The sequence below is a fragment of the Clupea harengus genome, chromosome 3 (genome assembly GCF_900700415.2).
Source record: "Clupea harengus chromosome 3, Ch_v2.0.2, whole genome shotgun sequence".
Lineage (NCBI taxonomy): Eukaryota > Metazoa > Chordata > Actinopteri > Clupeiformes > Clupeidae > Clupea > Clupea harengus.
The window spans coordinates 8,049,800-8,069,837 of NC_045154.1; the positions used below are offsets into that span (position 1 = coordinate 8,049,800).

A 20,038-nucleotide genomic window follows, 5' to 3' on the forward strand; every position below is an offset into this window, starting at 1 on the left:
CTGCACACAGATAACTCGTGATATTTTTTTAGACTTCCGCTTTTTTGGTAAATATAGAACTTGGGCTAAATATAAGTTCTGATTATATACTCACAAGCTCAGTAATCGAATACTTACTTGTAAAATTTGTAATAACATTCATGTTTTCAATGCATTATCTATTTGAGCCAATCAGTTGCCATTTCAAGACGCGTCACACCCATACGTTCCCGTTTCCGTTGAGCACATGTTGACGTGTAGTGGGTTGTTACATCATGGTCATGATAAGAGCACGTTATCTTGGTTGCCAGCGTGCGTACGTTACAGTGTTTATTTCACTGAAGAAGGAGTGCGTTTAGGCAGTACGGGCGCACCGAAGTGGTACCAAACACCGACAGTGAAAGCCACGATTCATTCGATATGTAAGAATCGCTAGAGAATCTTCATTTCCCTGTCACCACCAGGTTACCTTCAAAGACTCCTCTGATACAGGATACGTTTCATTTACGCAAGCTGGAGCTTAGTGGGCTACAACATTATGCAAAACTTTATCAGAGCAGTAAGGACCTTTGCTTATAACCATTCAACTGGAATAACAGTGGTTACATTCACAGGTAGGCCTAAATTGATCTCAAATCATGCATAACCAAAGGTGTTCTCAGGTGGGAGGGACTCTTTATCATGTAAATCCTTGTCTGAAATTATACTCCTCTCATATCAGTAGCGCCATGTTATAGTAGCGTAAAATCTCCTCATAGAGGTAAAAAAAATAAAAAATAGCCCACCTCGATTATTTTGCAATGCTTTTATAATTCATTTATTGGCTGATGTCAGAGCTAAAACAACCTGTAGCTCAGATAACTTGTTGCCCCACAATATCTGAGTCCTCTGTTATGACACCTTGTTGGCTATTTCGACATAACCCAACACTGTAATATCACAATGAAATGCTATTAAATCCTGTTATCCAGCACAAAACCGTATTACTGCAAAAACATGATAGTCTGCTTCTTTGTAATGATTGCGTGGTTATATCTCTTGTATCACTACCATTACCACCCAACCACTAATATAAACCACAAAGAGATCAATGTTGATACCAACCAGCCTGCCAGGGCTGGGACTGTATGCTTTGCACAGATGGAAGGCAGGAGGGGTCTGTTGCAGCCCAACAAGGCTGGATGGGAAGACCGTCCTCATCACAGGAGCCAACACAGGGATTGGAAAAGAGACTGCGGCAGACCTGGCAAGCAGAGGTGAGGAATCCTGCCACTGCTGGTCCTTACATCTGTCTTGCATGCTCCTACATATTACAAGTTACATAGCCTACAAATGAGTTGTGCCTCTGTAACGGGTATATTGGTATTAGTTGTAGAGCTTGGCCTACCACTTGGACTTAGGTCACTAGTTCAGAAGTTTTTTTTAATATTTATTGACTTTACATACTCACAAACATAGACTCAGACTTCAGTTTGGTCTGACTGAACCAGTCAAAAGACAGCATCACTGTGTGCCAATGTCATTACATGTACACTGCACACGCACAAGAAGAAGAAGTAGAAGAATTGTACTGAACAATTGACAGTGCACTGGTTATGTCAACAAACACTTGAATCTTCAATCGCATGTTGTTGTTGTACAGGAGCCCGTGTCATCTTGGCTTGTAGGGACTTGGTCAAAGCCACATTGGCTGCAGAAGATATCAGGGAGAGAAGTGGTAATGGCAATATAGTGGTGAAAAGGCTGGACCTTGCATCTTTACAGTCAGTTCGACAGTTGGCTAAGGATCTGCTGGAGACAGAGGAAAGACTGGATATCCTCATCAACAATGCAGGTATTCATTTTCCCACCAGAGGGCAGTGGTGGCTTCTTCTTATGCTTTATGTAAGGAAGAGGATCCCATTTAGAGCCCTGCAAAAATAATACAATTATGCTTGCCTCTATTAAACACACTAGATTAATCATATTCCAATGAATGTACCACACAATTTTAAAGACATAACAATGTTAAACCATTTGTTTTGATGAACTCACAGTTGATTCATGGCCCTGGCTGTGTAGTTGTTCAAGGGTGTTCAGTGCTGGTTGAATGTAGCTTGGTGTTCACAGGTGTCATGAGCTGCCCAAAATGGCAGACAGAGGATGGCTTTGAGATGCAGTTTGGGGTCAACCACCTAGGCCACTTCCTGTTAACCAACTGCCTGTTGGACCTGCTGAAGAAATCTGCACCGAGTCGCATTGTTAATGTCTCCAGCTTGGCTCATGAACGAGGTCTGTGGTTTATCCTAGCCTGCTGTCTGTGCCCCACTCTTGGAACCGAATTGTGATTGATTTAGTTGCTCATTCTGGAGGCCTGTTGGTTGGCTTAAAACTGTTCTGACGGTTCTACTTTGCATTTATATTGCACAGTTTTTGTGGAAGTGTACTCTTTAGGTGCTGAATTGTGTTTAATAACTGTGCTTCTCTCACCAGCAGCTGAGATTTACTTTGACGATATTAATTTGGACAAAGACTACACTCCCCAGAAGGCCTATAAGCAAAGTAAACTGGCCAATGTGCTGTTCTCCAGAGAGCTATCCAAGAGACTACAAGGTAAACCGCATCAGTTACCCATAAAAAGCTTTTGCCCTAGATGTCTGTTCTTTTAACTTTTACTGTATTTCAGTGACATGAGAAGCTAGCCACTCTTGAATCCATGACATTTCATTCACCTTATCTCCTATCCAGAAGGCAAAAGGCCCCTAGTTTGGCGGCAGAAACTCCCTTAGTAGGTTGTTCAACGATAAATACAAAATTCCGCAGAAGCGTGGATTTTGGATATAGGCATGGCGACATATCCTTCTCTGACAGGGAACATTTGCACTCGCCAATCACAAACCATCCCTGCCCATTCCTGATTGATCTATATGGCGAAAAAGAGCAAACTTCTGTTGTTGGTTAATACAATAATCTATCTTGACCGGCGAAGAGATTTGAATGCAGTCAACAGTAAACACACGTAATCCATGATGTAAATACACAATAATGATCTGTATTGTTATTTCTATTCAGATAATGTAACCTGATTAGACTAAGGCAGTAGAAGAAATGCAGCGCCACGCCAGAACATTTTGCACAACATTTTTCATTTCACTTGGCTCTGAAGTTGTAAATGTGTTGACAAATTTAAATGATTAGGTTGAATGTGTATCGTATATTACAAATTTGTTTCATTAGGCGGCTATAGATGATTAAATGAATGTGTATGATGTGTCTTGGGCATTTTAAAACAAGTCTGACGAGCTACAATAAATGTCAATGAATTTAATTGTTCTGAACAACTGCAGAAGCACTATCTATGTTTTTTTCCATCTAAAAACATTCCTGGCAAACCCTGTCCAGAACCCATGGCATTAATATTGCAATCTTCTTACATTGTAATTTCCACTGACACATTCAGATTAAATGGATTGCTCTGCACTGCTGGTGGTGGCTGGCCTTTACCAAACCTTTGACTGATTAACTTCGGCCTGGCTCTGCCCACTTAGTACCTTCGACCACACCTTTACCTCTCTCTCTGAAGCGATTCTATTTTGTGCAACAGTCTGCATGCGCTGCCGGTTCCGCCAGTCGTTTGGCTCTCAATTTAGGGTCCAAAGGGTTTCATGTCCCCCTCTTCTATTTTGTGACTGTGTGGTGTGCAGTGCATCTCCATTTAGCAGTTCTCTCTCTCCTCTGGTCAGCACTCAGGGGTTCTAAGGTGGCTCACTCACCTGATGTCAGACGGTTTGTGACATTTATTTATTTATTTATTTATTTTTTCGTGTCCATTCACAGGCACTGGTGTGACCGTGTACAGTCTTCACCCAGGGATCATCCACACTGAACTGGGAAGGCACTTCTGGCCCAAGCTGCCCCTGTGGAAGAGGATCCTGTACCAGCCCTTCGTGCACCTAATCAAAACGCCCAGAGAAGGAGCACAGACCACCATCTACTGTGCTGTGGAGGAAAGTCTGGCCAAGGAGAGTGGGCTCTACTACAGGTGAAATATTCCACTCTGTCTCCTTATGTATTTGCCTCAGACTTGGTGTGATCTTCATGCGTTTATTTGGACTGTTCATATGTTTGCTCACAGTAACATTGAACCCACATGATTTTGGAAGTGATTACACAGTTTTCAACTTGGGTAACCATACCCAAGGTGAAATCATTCATGTGAGATGGATTAATATTAATAGGTTGCAGGAGTATAGCAAAGGCCTTGGTACTAGGAATATGCCCAAAGCTGAAAACGTTATTTGTAAATGCACTGATGATGACTTTGAAACAGATAACGAATGCTTACGAATATTGGGTCAAATTATTCAGAGTTCGGACCTACAGTAGCCTACAGACGTTGGATGATTTCATTTAGGCTAGAATCATTGTGACGTTTGTTTTCTGTGAGGCCTACATTGTTAATAACCAAATAACCACACCTGACTTTCCAAGCAAGTTTCACAATAATGTTTTGTCAAATCGCTCAGCTAATTCAAAGTATGAGCACCGTCTCTCTCCAGTCACACAAGTAGCGGCACTTTGCATTATCCGTCTGTTCTCTACACATATTTTACACCGTCTTCTCCCTTCATCCGTTCCTCCTTTGTATAGTTCGATGAACTATTATATGTCAAGGCAGTGTCTCAATTTCAAGCAGCTCAAGCTGCCATTTGGAGGCCATCGGCCATCCTAACTCTCATGCAACCTGAGGATATACTTCAGAAAATTTGAATTTCCGTAATTTCGTAAAAAAGGACTATTAAGTCACTGTTATGGTCAACAACCTGTGTGTTTTACCATTGGACCTTACTGGGTTTTAAATGAAAGCTCACTACATGACAGTTTAACCTCAAAGATCCACTATGTTAATGTTTTGTTTACATTATGTCCCACAAATTCATAATATGCGTGTCCATGAAGGCTACTCAAAATGTCCCAGTCGTATCAGATAAAATGTTTGCTACCATATTTACTTAGTATGATAGAATGTGCCACACTAAGCATTCTTCTATAGCATTGTCAAGGGGGCAGTTTATAAGCTCTGTATGTAGTAATAGTTAATTTAGTCCGTTTTTTAATAGCAGAAGACATGACTTCACATGACGTGGCAGATATTAAAGCAGACAGTCATTCATTAGTATAGTTATGGGCAAAATAAGCAAAAAAAATGTTTTGCATCTATTTACACCTATGTCCGGGTAAGGTCCCGGCCAGTTCCATGCTGAATTGTACAACCCTACTTGGTATTGTAGTAGAAATGTTTATATGTATAATGCTATAACCTACCTGTCAAGTCATTTCTCACGTCTCACGTACATGACACTGAATCTCACGGGTCTCACTAAATCGCACAGATTTTCACTCCCAATAGCATAGAATAATAATTACAAGTACAGTGTCGTGTTCGCACTGTGCGGCTCACTACCTCTGTGTAGCAGTTATACTAGTCAAGGATATTTCAATATTCAGCAGGTAGGCTAAGCACCTTTATCACTAAACCACCTTCCTATCTCTATGGGGCGAACATAGACCTGTACGAAATGCCTTGCATATGTAAAAGTATGCTTGCACACGTTGTCTTTTTTTGTGTGTGTGGAAAATGCTCAGATTTCAGGCACTGACCTCGGCTATTAAAGGTCAATATATTGAGTAATATTATCAAGTAACAACTGCAAGCTGACTGCAATCTGTGCAAATTTGTGAGACACCTCCGGACCACCTAGTACAAACTAGTGCAACTGAAATGCTTAGAGATATGCAGCCTGTTATTGTTAACTTATGACATGACTGGAATGCTCAGCTTTGACACTTGATGATGTGACTCCAATTTCAACATATCTTTGTCTCCCACCCCTCCAACTCAACCACCCACCTCCAGTGACTGTGAGCGCAAACCTGCAGCCCCCCAGGGACAGGATGACGAGGCTGGCAGGCGGCTTTGGGACCTGAGTCACTCCATGGTTGGACTCTCCTAATACTGCGGAGAAGAGCGCCCCCTGAGGGTTGGTTTGGCCTTGTACGCCTAGTCGGGTCTCTACAGCCAATCTCTATCTGGTTACTCACCCTTGGCAGTGAACAAATGAATGTCATCATCATTTGAGTCTGAATGTTTGGAGTTGACATAACAAACAACAGAGAAGTAATGTTACAGACATTTATTCAAAATATACAGGCTACTACATACAAAAATACTATGCATTATATGGTGTAAATATGAGTCAAACAACCAGTTGAGTGTCTCTCACGATTGAGTCATGTGGAAGCCGCGTGATAATTTCACATTTTCACTGGTATGTCAGTGTGTGAATTGTTTTGGATACGCTATCATTCTAAGGTCAGCATGTTAAGTAATCAAATCACAAATCACATTATTTCTTTTTAAGTACATACATTCTTGTTAATTTTAGACCTTATTTAGCCTCTAGGATATATAGAACAAACTATTTCCTTAACTCTGTGTTTAAATTAAATATTTGTATTAGAGTGACAGTTAATAAAGGCCTCATAAAGTAGTTATAACCATTTTTACAAGCTCACTGCTTTTATGATCACAGATTTCCTATAACCAAAAACCTAAAGTCTATTTCATCCTCTTTGAAACATAAACTGCTCAGATCTTTTGAATATTAGTTAGTAAATGAGACATTAAAGTGCAATTAATCTGTTTCGTAAGGCATGCCTTTCATATTGATGCTGTCAGTATTTATTTCAGATCAAATGGCTTCTCTGAACATTGTCAATAGAATATCTGTATTCTGCTAAGTGTGACTCATGCTTAGGCTGTGCGTTTACATACTAACACCAGAATAAATTTGTGTTTTGGAGTATTACTTTTTTCACCATCTAAGAGGAAGGACATTTATTCAGACTGTTTGAACAAGTTAGCCAGCTAACCTTCAAACCACTTTCTTGATATGTTGATGCGGAGTTGCTGAAATCGACATTTCAAATTTTACACAAATACACTGTACGTGTCTAGTGACTCTTCTTTGTGAAACACAAGCTGTATGCTTTTAATTGCGAACTACAGTGAACCATTGTAAACCTGTTGAAAACAAAAAACAAAGACCTGAAGGCACTAATTTACTAATTTGCTACAAACATTCAACCTTTTACTCAACACAAGAGCTCCATCAAGGACGATAAAAGGTGACACATTCGAAAACCCTGTATGACCAGGCCAAACCATGATGTGGTTTCTTATTCAGGCTTTATGATTGCAGTAGCATTGTGAATATCACTAGCGAGTAGTTCAACACTATGAGGAGACTTTAGTTGGATGACTTTTCAATTTAGTTTGTTGTATTTTTATATGCTAATATGCACATAATATAAGGAAATGGTAACATTTTCTGTCAAGATCTACTAACACTGGACAGATAATTCAGTTCTCATCTGCGCCTCTGTCTAATCAGAACATCTTGTATTATTTTGTACTTATCCAAGATATTAAATGGTGTTTCATATTTTAGAATTATTTTTATTCCCAAATTATATGCTAATATTTTTGAAGTTTTTCCATCATGTCTCCAGACAGTGAAGCTCAGTAGATATGTATGTGACATTGTGCTATGTACAGTCAAATAGTTTTGCTGTGCTGTGGCTCTCTACTTCTAATTGATATTCAATGGGTTGGACAGGGTGACTTCAGTGTAGTAGGTACACAGAACATGACATAACCCTAGGTTAGTTTAGACTACAGTCAGTAGATAACACATATCTGTATTAATCACATTAAAGCACATTCAACTCCAATTTTGTCTGATAGCTACAAGTGGCGAGAGTAGAGTTATCTCAGACACAAAACCCTATAGTGTGATAATCAGTTGATGTGCATGAATAGGATGCAACTAAACAAAGAACATTTCATTCAAGTCTGTGAGTAAAAAATACCCAGCAGCTTTTCTTTTTAGTTCCTCGGTGCTGATGTCTCAATCTCTGCTCAGAAATACCCTACATAGCTGTTTACTGTGTTCAGGTGAAGTCTGAGCCTGACCCAGAATAGGTATACTTTGTATCTGACAGATTGGGACCAGTTCCTATCCGGAGATAGCTGCTACCTGAAACAGCGTTTATTTACTCCCATCAACTCACTTTTTTTTTTTGGTTCACTATAAACTGGCCTCAGGGCCGGAGAGAGCTGAGGAAACATGATTTCAAAACTAAACCTTGTTTCACAGAATGTGCTTGTTTCCATATAACATCTGTCAAAGCCAGACAGACAGTCACTCCTACTGGGTTAGCTCCTCAAAGTCATATAGCTGTTTCATCTGCTCCACTTGCATAGAGTGCCTTCTCACCAGCTTCTTCTTGGTCTTGAGGTTGCCTCTCTTTGGTGAGCTCGGCACCACCGGAGCTATCGACCTAAACCCCGTGGTGAGGGGCGATGAGGGCTTGCTGCAAGCACCGATGTCAGGGATAGGGGGATTGGGGTTGACGTTGAGGGCCGGCAGGTGTCCCGGGCGGGTGTGGGAAATGTAGTCCAGCAGGAGGGTTCCTGAGCCGCGCCTCTCCAGCAGGCCTGGCGCACGGCGGCGTGCCGTGCAAGGCGAGGACGTGCTGGCGTTGCTGTCAAGGGATTCGCGCGAGCCGGTTAGCATGGCCAGCGGGGAGGTGTTGAGCTTCCGCCTCTCCAAGGGCACCTTGGGCGAGTCGAGCATGCCCGAGTCAGCGTAGAGCTGGGAGTCAGAGTCATAGTGGTCGGGGCCCAGCCTCCTCCTGTGCACTGTGTCTCTGAGGCTGGCTGAAGCACTTTGGCCCGTGCCCTCAGACCTCTCCTGCTCAGTGGGGATGGTGCTGCGGCGAGCCAGGGGCTGATGCTGGACCAGCGATCTGTCATAGGACACCTTGGAGGAGGTCGGCAGTGGAAGAGCTGGGGAAGTGGGAGAGATTTTGGATGGCTGCTCGCCAACATAAGGGAACGTGATCTCCTTGCCGTCGAAGCTATTGGTCCGTGACAGGGTGGCTCTTCTGGAGATGGACAGTCCATTGACGCCGGATATGACGTCCTCGTCGGAGTTGGCTTTCCTGCTCTCCTCTTGAGCGGCAGCCAGCACAGAGGGAGCGATCAAGCCCCAGGGCTCGGACTGAAGACGCTTTAGCAGCGGAAGGCGTGCACGTTTGGGGTTCGTTGGCTTGCGGGGCGGGGAGGTTGGGCCGTTGGGGGGCCTGACGGCTGTGCTGGAACTGGATTTCCACTGGGACTGGTAAGGGAAAACCGTGTTGAGCTCTTCCTCTTTGCTTGACGGAGACAAAGGGTTTAGCTCAATGTCAGAGGGGGAGGCACATAACGTCGGCGATGACCTCTCATCCAGTTCGGGGGAAGGGGGCACGTTTAAGTATTGCTTGGTAGTTTTGGTGCCAGATGGCGATTTGTCTGTAGTGATGATGATCACCTCCTTACCCTTGGCTTTGCAGGCATCCAAGAGCAGTTTGAGAGTCTCTTTGTCATCCGCGTTGATAGCATAAACCAACGCCGAGGCTCCACTGCGATCCTCCAGACTTGGATCTGCCCCGTTGGTCAGCAGGAGCGACACCACCTCGTGACCTGCCCGGTGGATGCACGCGTGCATCAGCGGCGTCTTGCCCGTCTTGTCCTGGATGTTGGGGTCAGCTTTGTTATCCAGCAGGTACTTGACCAGCTTGGCCTTGCTGACACTCTGCGTGTCTGAGTGCTTGGACATGCAGCCCACCATGAGCGGCGTCTCCCCTCGGTCGTTGCTCTCGTTGATGTAGGCACCTCCCTCCAGCAGGAGCCGGGTGAGTCTCAGGCGCCTCAGCCATACAGCCTTCAGCAGCGAGTTGCCGTCTGTCCGCAGCTCCAACATGTCGTCCATCACCCAGACTGCCCGCAGAGATCACACTCAGTCCTGCAAATGCAACAAACACCTGCTGCTACTGATGCACAGCACTCTGCAACCACTGACTCATTCTCACACTGAATAACAGGCTTTGATCTATCACGGAGAAGAGGACCATTTTTGCATTGAAAGCTATCTCAAAAAGAATGATTAACTGTTCTTTCACTGTCTGATTTTTTGATGATATTAATAGCATGAGAGATGAATTAAACAGAGCATCTAATACTGACTTTGTTAGCCCACCAGATGGCGATCTATATCCAGCGCGCGCTTTTACACCTGCTACATCCATGCTCTGGATCTGAGATTACACAGGTATGAACAGAACTTTAATTTTAGTGTTTGTTTTAAAGTTTTAAAAAATCTGAAAAAGGAGAAACAATAAGAGAGTCCCTAAATGTCAAACTTTGTATGGCGTGTTGTTTTCTGCTTAATGACTTGCATGTTAAGCATGCGAGACGTCTCCAGACACGTTCTCTAACACATTAACATAGCACAAGAGATGATTCACGGTTAAGACTAAACATAGTGATCCTGAAATATCGATGTGATTTAAAAAAAAAAAAACGTGGGTAAATGATGCAAACCTACGAGTCGACGTGGGGTCAATTATTTTGTCGGAGAACATATTATGAAAGATGTTGCTTTGAAAGATGCGGTTTCTATAAATCAAAGATTCGGCGTCGTGCAGAAAGACACATTCTCTTAAGTTATGTTGTGTATGAGCTCTAAAAATGTCCCTCTCCAAGGTGCTTATCTCTCATCTGATGCGCGTTTGGAGAGAACGAAACCTGCGCTCTCCGACGCGTTACTTGAATCTACTTTTAATAGTGTTCAGCAATCAACAGTAGTATTCGTGATTCTGTCATAACAATGCTTCTGAAGCGTCCTTCAAATTGTGCATTAGATTGATTTATTAAAGTTAAAAAGGTAAAGCAATCTTTTTCTAATATCTCGCAAAGAAATTCTCACCATTATTCTTACAGTTTTCATGACAGAATAACAACAAAACTATTGCATGTTCTTATAGTTAATTAAAAGATACATAAGGTAGACGACACTATACACGACTGTCATCAGGTTAAATTGCTTAAACGACTCAAACGTCTTCTTACCTGCGTTTAAAACAGATTTATCATTTTCAGGATGTCCAGGGGTATATTCTAACGCTGTTTGAAATAGCTTTCTAATCGTTAAAGAAATATTTCCGAATGGTGCGCCTTATATCTAAAGCATATTCCCTTTATAGTTCAGAACAGGTCTATCGCTGTCCTATTTTAGAGCACCATGGCGCACTAGCACCTTCGCTTTTGTTATGGAGACGCAGCAGATGAGCCCAGTAGCTGCATTCCTCGCTGCGCACACAAGAACCACAACCCCAAGACGTTTGGGTTATAAATAACTTCTCTCTTTTTTTTGCTTGGTGAATGAAACGTGCATCTCATTGACGTCAGAACCTACCAAAATAAACCGTGTCTGGTGAGAACCTCTGTAATACCTATTTTTGACAGAAAAACAAACAAAAACAGTTTTTACCAAATTACATTGAAGTTTTAACGATGGGCGCATTCATTGGTGGAGAAATTATTTTGTGGCAGAGAGACGTCTCTGTTGAATTATTATGAATATTGAGACATGGCTGGGAATAAATACTTTATCATGCCACAAAAGTGACATCACATTTGGGGTATTTTGCAGACATTGTGGTTATTAGGTGTTATTAAGGAATTAGCTCTAATTATTAATTATAACCAGGGATATAAACACAAATTAAGATTTCAAAGATAGACGACATGCACAGTTGATTACATCTCATTGTTATACCTTTTGTTAGATAACTTCACTTTGAGAGTGAACAGTGAGATATTTTCCCAATGTGAACAGGGTAAGCCACCACCATACTCCATGTCCTCCACATCTTCAATAATGCCCACTAAATGACAAAAATGTATCTGTGCCACTTATATGTGTATTTAAGCTTTAATTTGGGTAGGAACATTAAAACCTGGTCCATGTATTGCCATCATGCCTTTTACACTAGCATTCATATTCCACTTATTGCCGTAGAGCATATATATATGAATGTGTAAATTCTTTAATCTGTTTGACATTTACAGTGCATATCATCTAAGGAATTTGATTGTGAGCATATGACATGTTTACCGCATAATTAGGTAGCCAAAACTTGTTGCTGCCATTACCACCATACAGCCTAATAGGGACAGGTCTATTTTTAGGTTGCTATGAGACAGCAGAGAAGCATATTCTGATAGGCGCTATGGAGATCGCAGTTCTGGAAGGAGCAGGTAGCTTGAAAAATAGCAACCGGTTTTATGAAATGGCATAATCAAGGCATGTTGGCATACCTTCGTCATAATCCATGTGCAAAAAAACAAAAAAAACAACCATGCATCGCTTAGAACAAAACTCATGTTTTCATTTATATTCTCCTTGCTTTTTGAGTGAAGCTAAATTAAAACATCGTTATACATTTTAAAAGAACCATAATTAACATGTAAAGCTTCGTTCACACAGTGCTCAGTTGAGCAGTTTCGATGTGGTTGTCATGTGGCAAAATGTTGTGAAATGTGATCTCTTTTCCCCCCCTCTAAAAAAACTAATATTTGTAAAGCTTTCATCTCCTCAAACACAACAGTGTGGTCCATAATTGCCATAAAACAACCTGTTTTGCTGGTGCTGTTCAAATTCAGTGGGTTCTGCTACACTTGGCTTATTTTGCTGGAAATGACTATGGGTCTGTGCGTTCCACTGGGGAAACGTTGCTATTTATCTATTTATTGGGTGATCTAGGCACAGGGGGAAGGTAGTTATGAGACAGCAGGGAACCGCCAAGGGTTGTGTTTGTGTTCGCTCTGCTCTCTAATAAAGGATCCCCCTCCGCAGATATCACCAGACCCTGAAGCGGCTCTGGGTTCGGTCCAGATTTGGCACATCAGATTAAATCATTGGTAGGTCTGGGCAAGGTCCGTTTCAGAGTCACTTCTTCCAATACCTCTACACAGGTTCTAGTTGGGAATGTAGAAAGGGATGTAGCAAAATCAAGTCCTCCGAAGACTGCACAAATGATTATGATAAATGATGATAATGATGCTCAAGAATCAAACTAAAGTAACTGATGTAGCAGGGCAGAGTGTTGTTAAGCAACCAGACTACGGGTGGGTGTTGTTGTTGGGGAGGCAGCACGGAATCCTTTGGTGGCATGATGTTCATTTTTTATTGGATGCCTCTTTGTAATTATCTGTTCCTCACAATAACAGATGACCTGGGGGACGCCATTCTGTAGTGGGGGAAACTGCAGTTTTCTTGTCTTTTTCTTTTTTTCTTTTTTTTTCTTTCTTTTTTTTACAGTAGGTGATAGCCCCGAAAGGTCCCATTCCACTCAGAGTAGTGAAGATGGTGAGTGTGAGGATGAGATGGGATGGGATGGGGGCTGAGGGCGGGCGGGATGTTTTCCCCATTCTGCTGTACTCTGGCCTGGGTGTGAGTAGGGACCGGCTGGCGTACGGTGTGGGAACACGAAAGAGTGCAGCAGAGGGCATCACCTCATCCTCAAGCTCACTTGATTAGACACCTTCATTAATGTGGGAAGCGAAGGACGTCAGCACTCTCTCCACCTGATCTTTGGCCCTCAGCTGCTGTCGTCGGCAACATATTAGAAAGAAAATAAATAATTAAAGCACAGGGAAACAGCTCCCTCACCTCTTGGGAGCAGGAATCTTACATCGCACCTGATGCACTGCCGCTGTCTAAATATAACCTTTTCTCTCTCTCTCCATTTCTCTCTGTCTGCCTCTCTTACTCTCTCTCTCTCACACACACACACGCACACACACACTTTCTTTTTCTATCTTCTGACACTCTGCAATTGTACCTGGAAGTCTAAAAAAAACACTGAGTCTATATCTGGAATAGAACTCGAAAAGTGCAAGTGGCAGAGCTGGCACTCTAAAAGAAATTTGATTTATTTTTCTACCTTATTTCCTGCATCCTTTCTATCTTTGAGGCCACTATCATTAAACCTCAGGATGTGAAATGCATTTTTGAAAATGCTCATTCTTTTTAAATTGCTTGCGCAGACATTCACAAAAGCTCTGGTTTGTGTTCTATTTCAGTAATGACAACAACTCATTTTAGCTGTGGAAGGGTACTCTGTCTATGCCAACAATGGCTGCGAATATAACGTGGTACCTGCATGACTCCCAACACTCAGCATGTACTGTATATGAATAGTCTGAAGACATAGAGGAGGGCAGAATATTTAAAAAATAGTATCCCTATTCTTCATTCCTAGTTTCCTGAATGTTTAATCCGACAGAGTAATTTATCCTCTACTCTAAGCGAAGAGTTGTATTTTTTAAAAGTACAGTTGCTGAAAAATATACTGCCACGTGTAAATGCACACAGAATATTTAGACCCATGTGGTATTGTTATCATTATGACAACCTCTGTTTTGTATTCCACAATAGTATAAATTAACATTATTCATGGAAGAAATACTCTCTGTCCTTATTGACAGTGGATGTAGCATAGCTTCAGTACAGTCCACGCAAATATTCACACCATGATTAGCCTCATTCCTTCTAGAACCTTCATTCTACTTGGTCCTGCCGTTTCAGTCTAAGATGGCTGAGTATTTACCCTGGGTGTTTTGTGATCCTCCCCAGTTCTAGCTTCATGTGCATTGTTTACTCAACAGCTTTGCTTTGCTTGTATATGAGAATGGCTGTTTGAGGATTTATCTCATAATTAAAGGGAGAAATACTTCAAAATGTATTTGTACTTTTAGGGATTTTTCAATGTCATAAAATGTGATGTTTCATAAGGCATTGGTAAAATAATCAAAGCGATGTTGAATCTAACAAATAATCTCACATTTCCTTATTGCCAGTCCCTCTCACACATGTGCCCCTTTTTGAGTAGGATAGCACATGAGGCCCAGATCAGGCTGAGATCCGCTCCAGATCTGTTTCAGTAAGCCGTTGTCTGGAAAGGATCATGAAGCTTGAGACAAACCAGGCAAAGTGAATTTCGCTAATCCACTGAAGACCATAACCAGAGGGGAATACCCGTGGCTTCCTCGCTAACAGATTGCAAGGGAAAAAAGAGGGAACAGCATGGATTAAGCTTTGCTGACATTAGTCATATTGTGTTGTTTTCCCCAAATTTCATTTCTGTCACTCATAGACAGTTCAGCTCAGCCCAGTTCTCTTCTCAACCCTTAATCACTGTAATCATGTCCGTAAACTCTGGGGCTATGTATGAGGTCCATCTTCCTCCATTTCCCCCTGGCGTCGCATGCTGACAGTGACTTGGGAGCCATTTGTCTCTTTAAAAAGCAAGCCTGACATTCTCCTGGCATTTGGTGTCTTGGTGATTGTATCAGCTGAAAGTGTGGGCTGTGACAGCAGTGAACTGGCGCGAACCTTCCTGCTGCTCAGTGCTGCCGCAACCAAAAATGCCCCCCTCCCCCCAACTCTCTTTCTCTCTCTCTCTCTCTCTCTCTCCACATTGGACCCTGTGGTCAATATTACTAATCCATAATCCCATTAGACATCCAGATATAAATAATAAATAAGTGAGGGGCTTCCCCATGTCCATGAAAATAGTCGATATCAGTGTGGACTTTATGCGGTTCCTTGAATCTATCTACCCTTGTGTTTCTGTGTACAGCATTCATACACCTTAAAGGCCCAGGATTGCTTTAGATCTCGCTTTGCACACTTGATGACACTTGCCCTGTCCCTTGTATGCCCTAATTGTGTGCAGGAGAGCTTTCATAATACAGCCGGCAATCTTGTGACTATTGCGCGTGACGGCGGTATCCTAGGAGATTTGAGAATATCTAATAAGGAGTTTGTTGCTCATTTTGCAGAGAGGGTGCTTTGATGTCTTTGGTGTTGAGCTACCACATTCACATCAATTTCCCCCTGTAATGAAGAAGCGAGCCTGAAGGCTTAAACATTGGTCGCTTGTTAAGGGAAATTTCCAGCTATTAAGAAACTACAATGGAACATTTAAAACGGGCTGCCTCCCCATTATAGTAGATATAATTCCGTTAGCATTGTTACTGTATGGTTGCTGTTGCCTGGATAGGATGCTTCTGTCCTGACAAAAGAAGATCCAATGGTCCTTCAAGAGGTGTAAAAAGCCACTTAATGATGTTTCACAGACTTAACAGACTCTTGCTGGAACCAAACAGTAATTTGTAGCACACACACTCATTTCACTCATATAATCAGATCATCCATCAGCCTATATGAATACTTGAAAGTGATTGGGTGATATTTGTGCTTACACAGCCCTCAACCAGACGGCCTCCATGTCTGCACCAAGCGCCCTGCAGAGAGGGACTCAAATGGTGGGATACTACTAGGTAATGGCATTGATGGTGACATTTACTGACACAGGCACTTATTTATTGTGAAAAACTCAATTCAAAATAGGCAAAAATAAAGAGGACATTTAGTGGTATTGATTGTGAGACTCCCTGACGTGAGCAGAGCAAAGCACAACATTCGTGACACAGACATCATGTGTCTGGCATTTCCTTTTCACCTGTCTTTACAGAGGATCCATGCACGAAATGCCAGATATGTTTGTTGTATTTCGGAAGAATTATTTTCACCTTGCTATTCCCTTGCATTTCACATTAGACTGCTCCTGAGTAAGCATGCCGCCATATGAATAGCCTTGTGAACAGTTGTTTGTGTGTGTGTGTGTGTGTGTGTGTATGTATGTGTGAGTGCATGTTAGGTTATGTAAGAATGTTCCTGTGTATGTGTCAGCTATGTGCTTGCATTAGTTTGAAAAAGAACCAGTTTGTGCGTATGTGCATGTGTGTGTGTGTGTGTGTGAGAGAGGGAGAGCGAGAAAGAGAGAGAAAGTGAGCGTGTGTCTGGGTGTTTGCGCACTGGCATGTATCTTTGACAGCTAGTTAGGGAGCATCACACTGCCCGTGGTTCACACTCCTATGACCGTGACGTCTTAGACACCACGAGGCCTCCTCTGACTGAAATACACTTCCTTTATGACTGGAGTGGGAAACAGAGTGCTATTTTCTCTCTTCTGTTAGCTCTGCGCATGACGTCAGACAGGCCCGAGCTCAGCCCCCTAATGATCTCACCACTCACCTGCTCTCGAATGTTTTAATCAAGTCCACGGCTCTTCCTCGTGGACCTGCCGCTTGCAGGGGTGATAAAAACAAGCAATTAAATCGACACCTCTCAAAAAACACACCGCCGCCTCAGTCATCTGCCATTTCCTCCTCCTCATCATCATCATCACTCACACACACACACACACACACACACATGTACACACATACTCAGCCTGCCACTATTCATCCGGCAGTATCACACGTCTCATTTCTCAGAAAGCCTCCATTGAGGTGGTTGAGAGGGAACTGGCAGTGGTAGGTTCAGGATGACAAGGAGCGCCTGCTCTGTATGCATGTGGGAGGCTGAGACTTGGGCCAAGCGGAGGATGGCTTGGTGGAATCGGGCGGCATTGATGGTGGCGGCGGTGCTGTGGCGGCAGCAGCTGTGCCTAATCGGCTGTGTGTGGAGGGGAGGAAGACGTTGGCAGGTACTGGAGGAGAATGAAAAGTCGGTAATTATGGCTCTCGTGCTGTAAGACAAGGGCCGTGGGGGCCACGCGACGAGAGCCATTAGACAGCTGGCTCAGAAAGGAATCCCCCCTCACACCTTCACCAGTCATGTGGCGCACATGCAGACATACGTATAGACACACACGTACCACCAGCTCTGTGTCTGTAGGCGAGAGTGTGCCTTACAATTAATTGTCTTCTCCCTTTTGATGGTTATAAATGTGTGTATTTAGACATTTATTCTATGGTTTATTTGTTTATCACCTTATTGAAGTGTTTACAATCAGAATTCATTATCTATTTTTTCTTTTATTTATTTATCTATTTTTATTGTGCTACCATTTGCTATGCTGTCTGCTTTCGGGATGATCTGGCCTGTTTTCTTTCCCTACCTTCTTCCAATGGATCATGGGAATTCTATTTGGGAAAGAATTCCCATGTTGTGGCCCTGAAGTATGTGAGTGCGTTCAGGCTTGTTTAATTGGTGAGGGCGATAAGGAAGGAGTGTTTTTTTTTGCCAAAGCTCACCTGCTGTCTGGCTCAGTGTGTGTGCGCGGGTCTGGTATCAGAGATAGCAGCGTGAGATGATGTGACTGAGGTGGCGCTTTCGGCTGGAGCTTTGACTGTCTCCACGATCCATTTCAATCTAATCAGACATGACTCCGCCGCTCTTAACACCCTCTGTTTCCACGGGCTACATTTAGAACTGTTATGTGTGAGAACGTGGTGAGTTAGTGTTTCTACCATAAAGAGTTCTTTTGTGGAGTTTTTTTGTGTGTGTGTGGTTCTGTGTAGAAAACTCTCTACACAGTGCGTGAGTGAGAGAGAGATGGAGAGAATGTGAGTTTTATGTGATACATAGAGCTACAAATGGACAATTCTATGGCTTCTGCGAACACTCTCTGCTCTCTGGCCATACAACACAGACGAATAGCGGTCCCTACACTGGTGGAAGTTGCAGCATCATTGTACACATCACTCTTTGTTGTGTGCTCCTGTCATTTCTAATGAAACCCAACACAGAGGAGAAGGCAGGCACCCAGAGGAAACATCACGCTCAGGATGGTCTGTGTGGCTCAGATGTGCCACTGCCACCCTGCTGTGTTGTCTCCTCTGCAGTAGTGCCAAAGTGGGTTGGGGGAGGGAGGGGGGGGGGGACAGAAAGATTGAAGAGGGGAAAAAAGAGTGATTGAAGGACAGAGACAGAGGGAGGAAAAGAGGGACAGTGGGAATTTAATGGTCTCTACTGCATGTCTTAAGATGTGGCTTGAGATTTATATTCATCATCTCTTGAGGTTTGAAGAACTGTTTTCTGCGAGGATGGAGAGTGTGATGTGTAGTGTGAATATGCCGACTTTTTCGCACCTTTGAAGTGACTGCAGAAAGAGGCTCTCAGAAATGGACTCCAAGTCCCTGCCAGTTGGTTGATTTGCCAATTAACATCTAGGAGACTGTAATGCAGCCTTTTCACAATGTAAGTATTTGGTTGCAAAGAGCCCTGTCTTGCTTTAAGTGTTAGTTTTGCATGTTAGCCGGTGACGAGGATTCCTGCACATTCCAAATGAGGGCTCAGCTGTCTCCATTTTTAAAATATTTTTTTTATATTTTTTTAATATTTGTGGAGTGAATTTCCAAAGGGTGAAGTCATTCGATTTCTGATTCATGGCACTGCTGCCGTCCTCACACTGCCTTTCACTGCCTGAGAGGGATAGACGGCTGGAGGTGCAGAGGGGAACCCAGGCTCGTTTCAAAAAGCACTCGCCTCCCAGATGTGACCCGGATGCTGTGTCATTACAGGCAAGGAAGGCGAAAGGGCTTTTAGGGGGCACCTTAATGTTGTGTTGGAAGTGATAATGAGCTCTTTAGGCAGCTCTCCTGCAGGTTCAGCCTCTGTGTGGTGTTCAGTGCAGTCTCTTGGTGAAACCTCTCCAGGAAGACTAGAAAGAAAATGGCCAGTAGTCGTTTACTATTTTTGGGGTAATGACTACAGTTAGATATTTCAGAATCACTTTTTTTTTACTTACTGGTGTCTTTGTCTCTTTCTCTGATCTACTATTTGTTATGTACAATGTAAAGCTGGAAAACACAATGTCATTAACACAAGCACAGTATATAATGATCTTTTATCTGTTCCTGTCTTTTTGTCTCTCTATTTCTCTCTCTGTCTCTCCCTCTCTCTTCTTCTTCCTCTTCAAACACACACACACATATATATATATATATACAAACACACTTTTGCCCGCAGACAAATGGCATAATTTCTCCTCAAAGCTGGAACAATGCAGACTAGCCTCTATAAATATTAATGGCAGTAATATTAATTCATAATTATTCAACTGAACTGGGTAGCTTCAGCACTCAAGTAACTAAATCTGCCTGGAAAGAACCTGGTGAGGACATGTTAAAAATATTTTCACCTCTGTCATCAGTATAGCAAGTATGTTAGAGTATAAATCAGAGTGAATGTGGTTTGCATGCAGTTAATGCAATGTACTAGGTATTGGTACTGTATATCAATCAGAAATGTAAGCAAAATTTGGTTAATGGTCCATG

At 42.7% G+C, this 20,038-nt stretch overlaps 2 protein-coding genes across 3 annotated transcripts; one reads left to right on the forward strand and one right to left on the reverse strand.

The window, feature by feature from the left end:
- The first annotated feature begins 231 nt into the window (after positions 1–231).
- LOC105905607 (retinol dehydrogenase 11-like) lies at positions 232–6,827 on the forward strand. 2 transcript variants are annotated; one of them, XM_012833637.3, is made up of 7 exons: positions 232–593; positions 1,095–1,235; positions 1,622–1,813; positions 2,089–2,250; positions 2,452–2,571; positions 3,796–4,000; positions 5,876–6,827. In XM_012833637.3, the coding sequence occupies exons 1-7, from the start codon at positions 518–520 to the stop codon at positions 5,970–5,972; spliced, it is 993 nt and encodes a 330-aa protein (XP_012689091.1). In that variant the 5' UTR covers positions 232–517; the 3' UTR covers positions 5,973–6,827. The 2 variants fall into 2 exon arrangements, with proteins under 2 accessions (XP_012689091.1, XP_012689092.1); XM_012833638.3 differs by having other exon boundaries at positions 233–593; positions 2,455–2,571.
- Positions 6,828–7,315: 488 nt separating this feature from the next.
- Positions 7,316–11,232, reverse strand: ankrd34c (ankyrin repeat domain 34C). The gene is made up of 2 exons (XM_012833566.3): positions 10,973–11,232; positions 7,316–9,866 (listed from the first exon to the last, which is right to left on the reverse strand). The coding sequence occupies exon 2, from the start codon at positions 9,831–9,833 to the stop codon at positions 8,229–8,231; it is 1,605 nt and encodes a 534-aa protein (XP_012689020.2). The 5' UTR covers positions 9,834–9,866; positions 10,973–11,232; the 3' UTR covers positions 7,316–8,228.
- Positions 11,233–20,038: the final 8,806 nt, after the last annotated feature.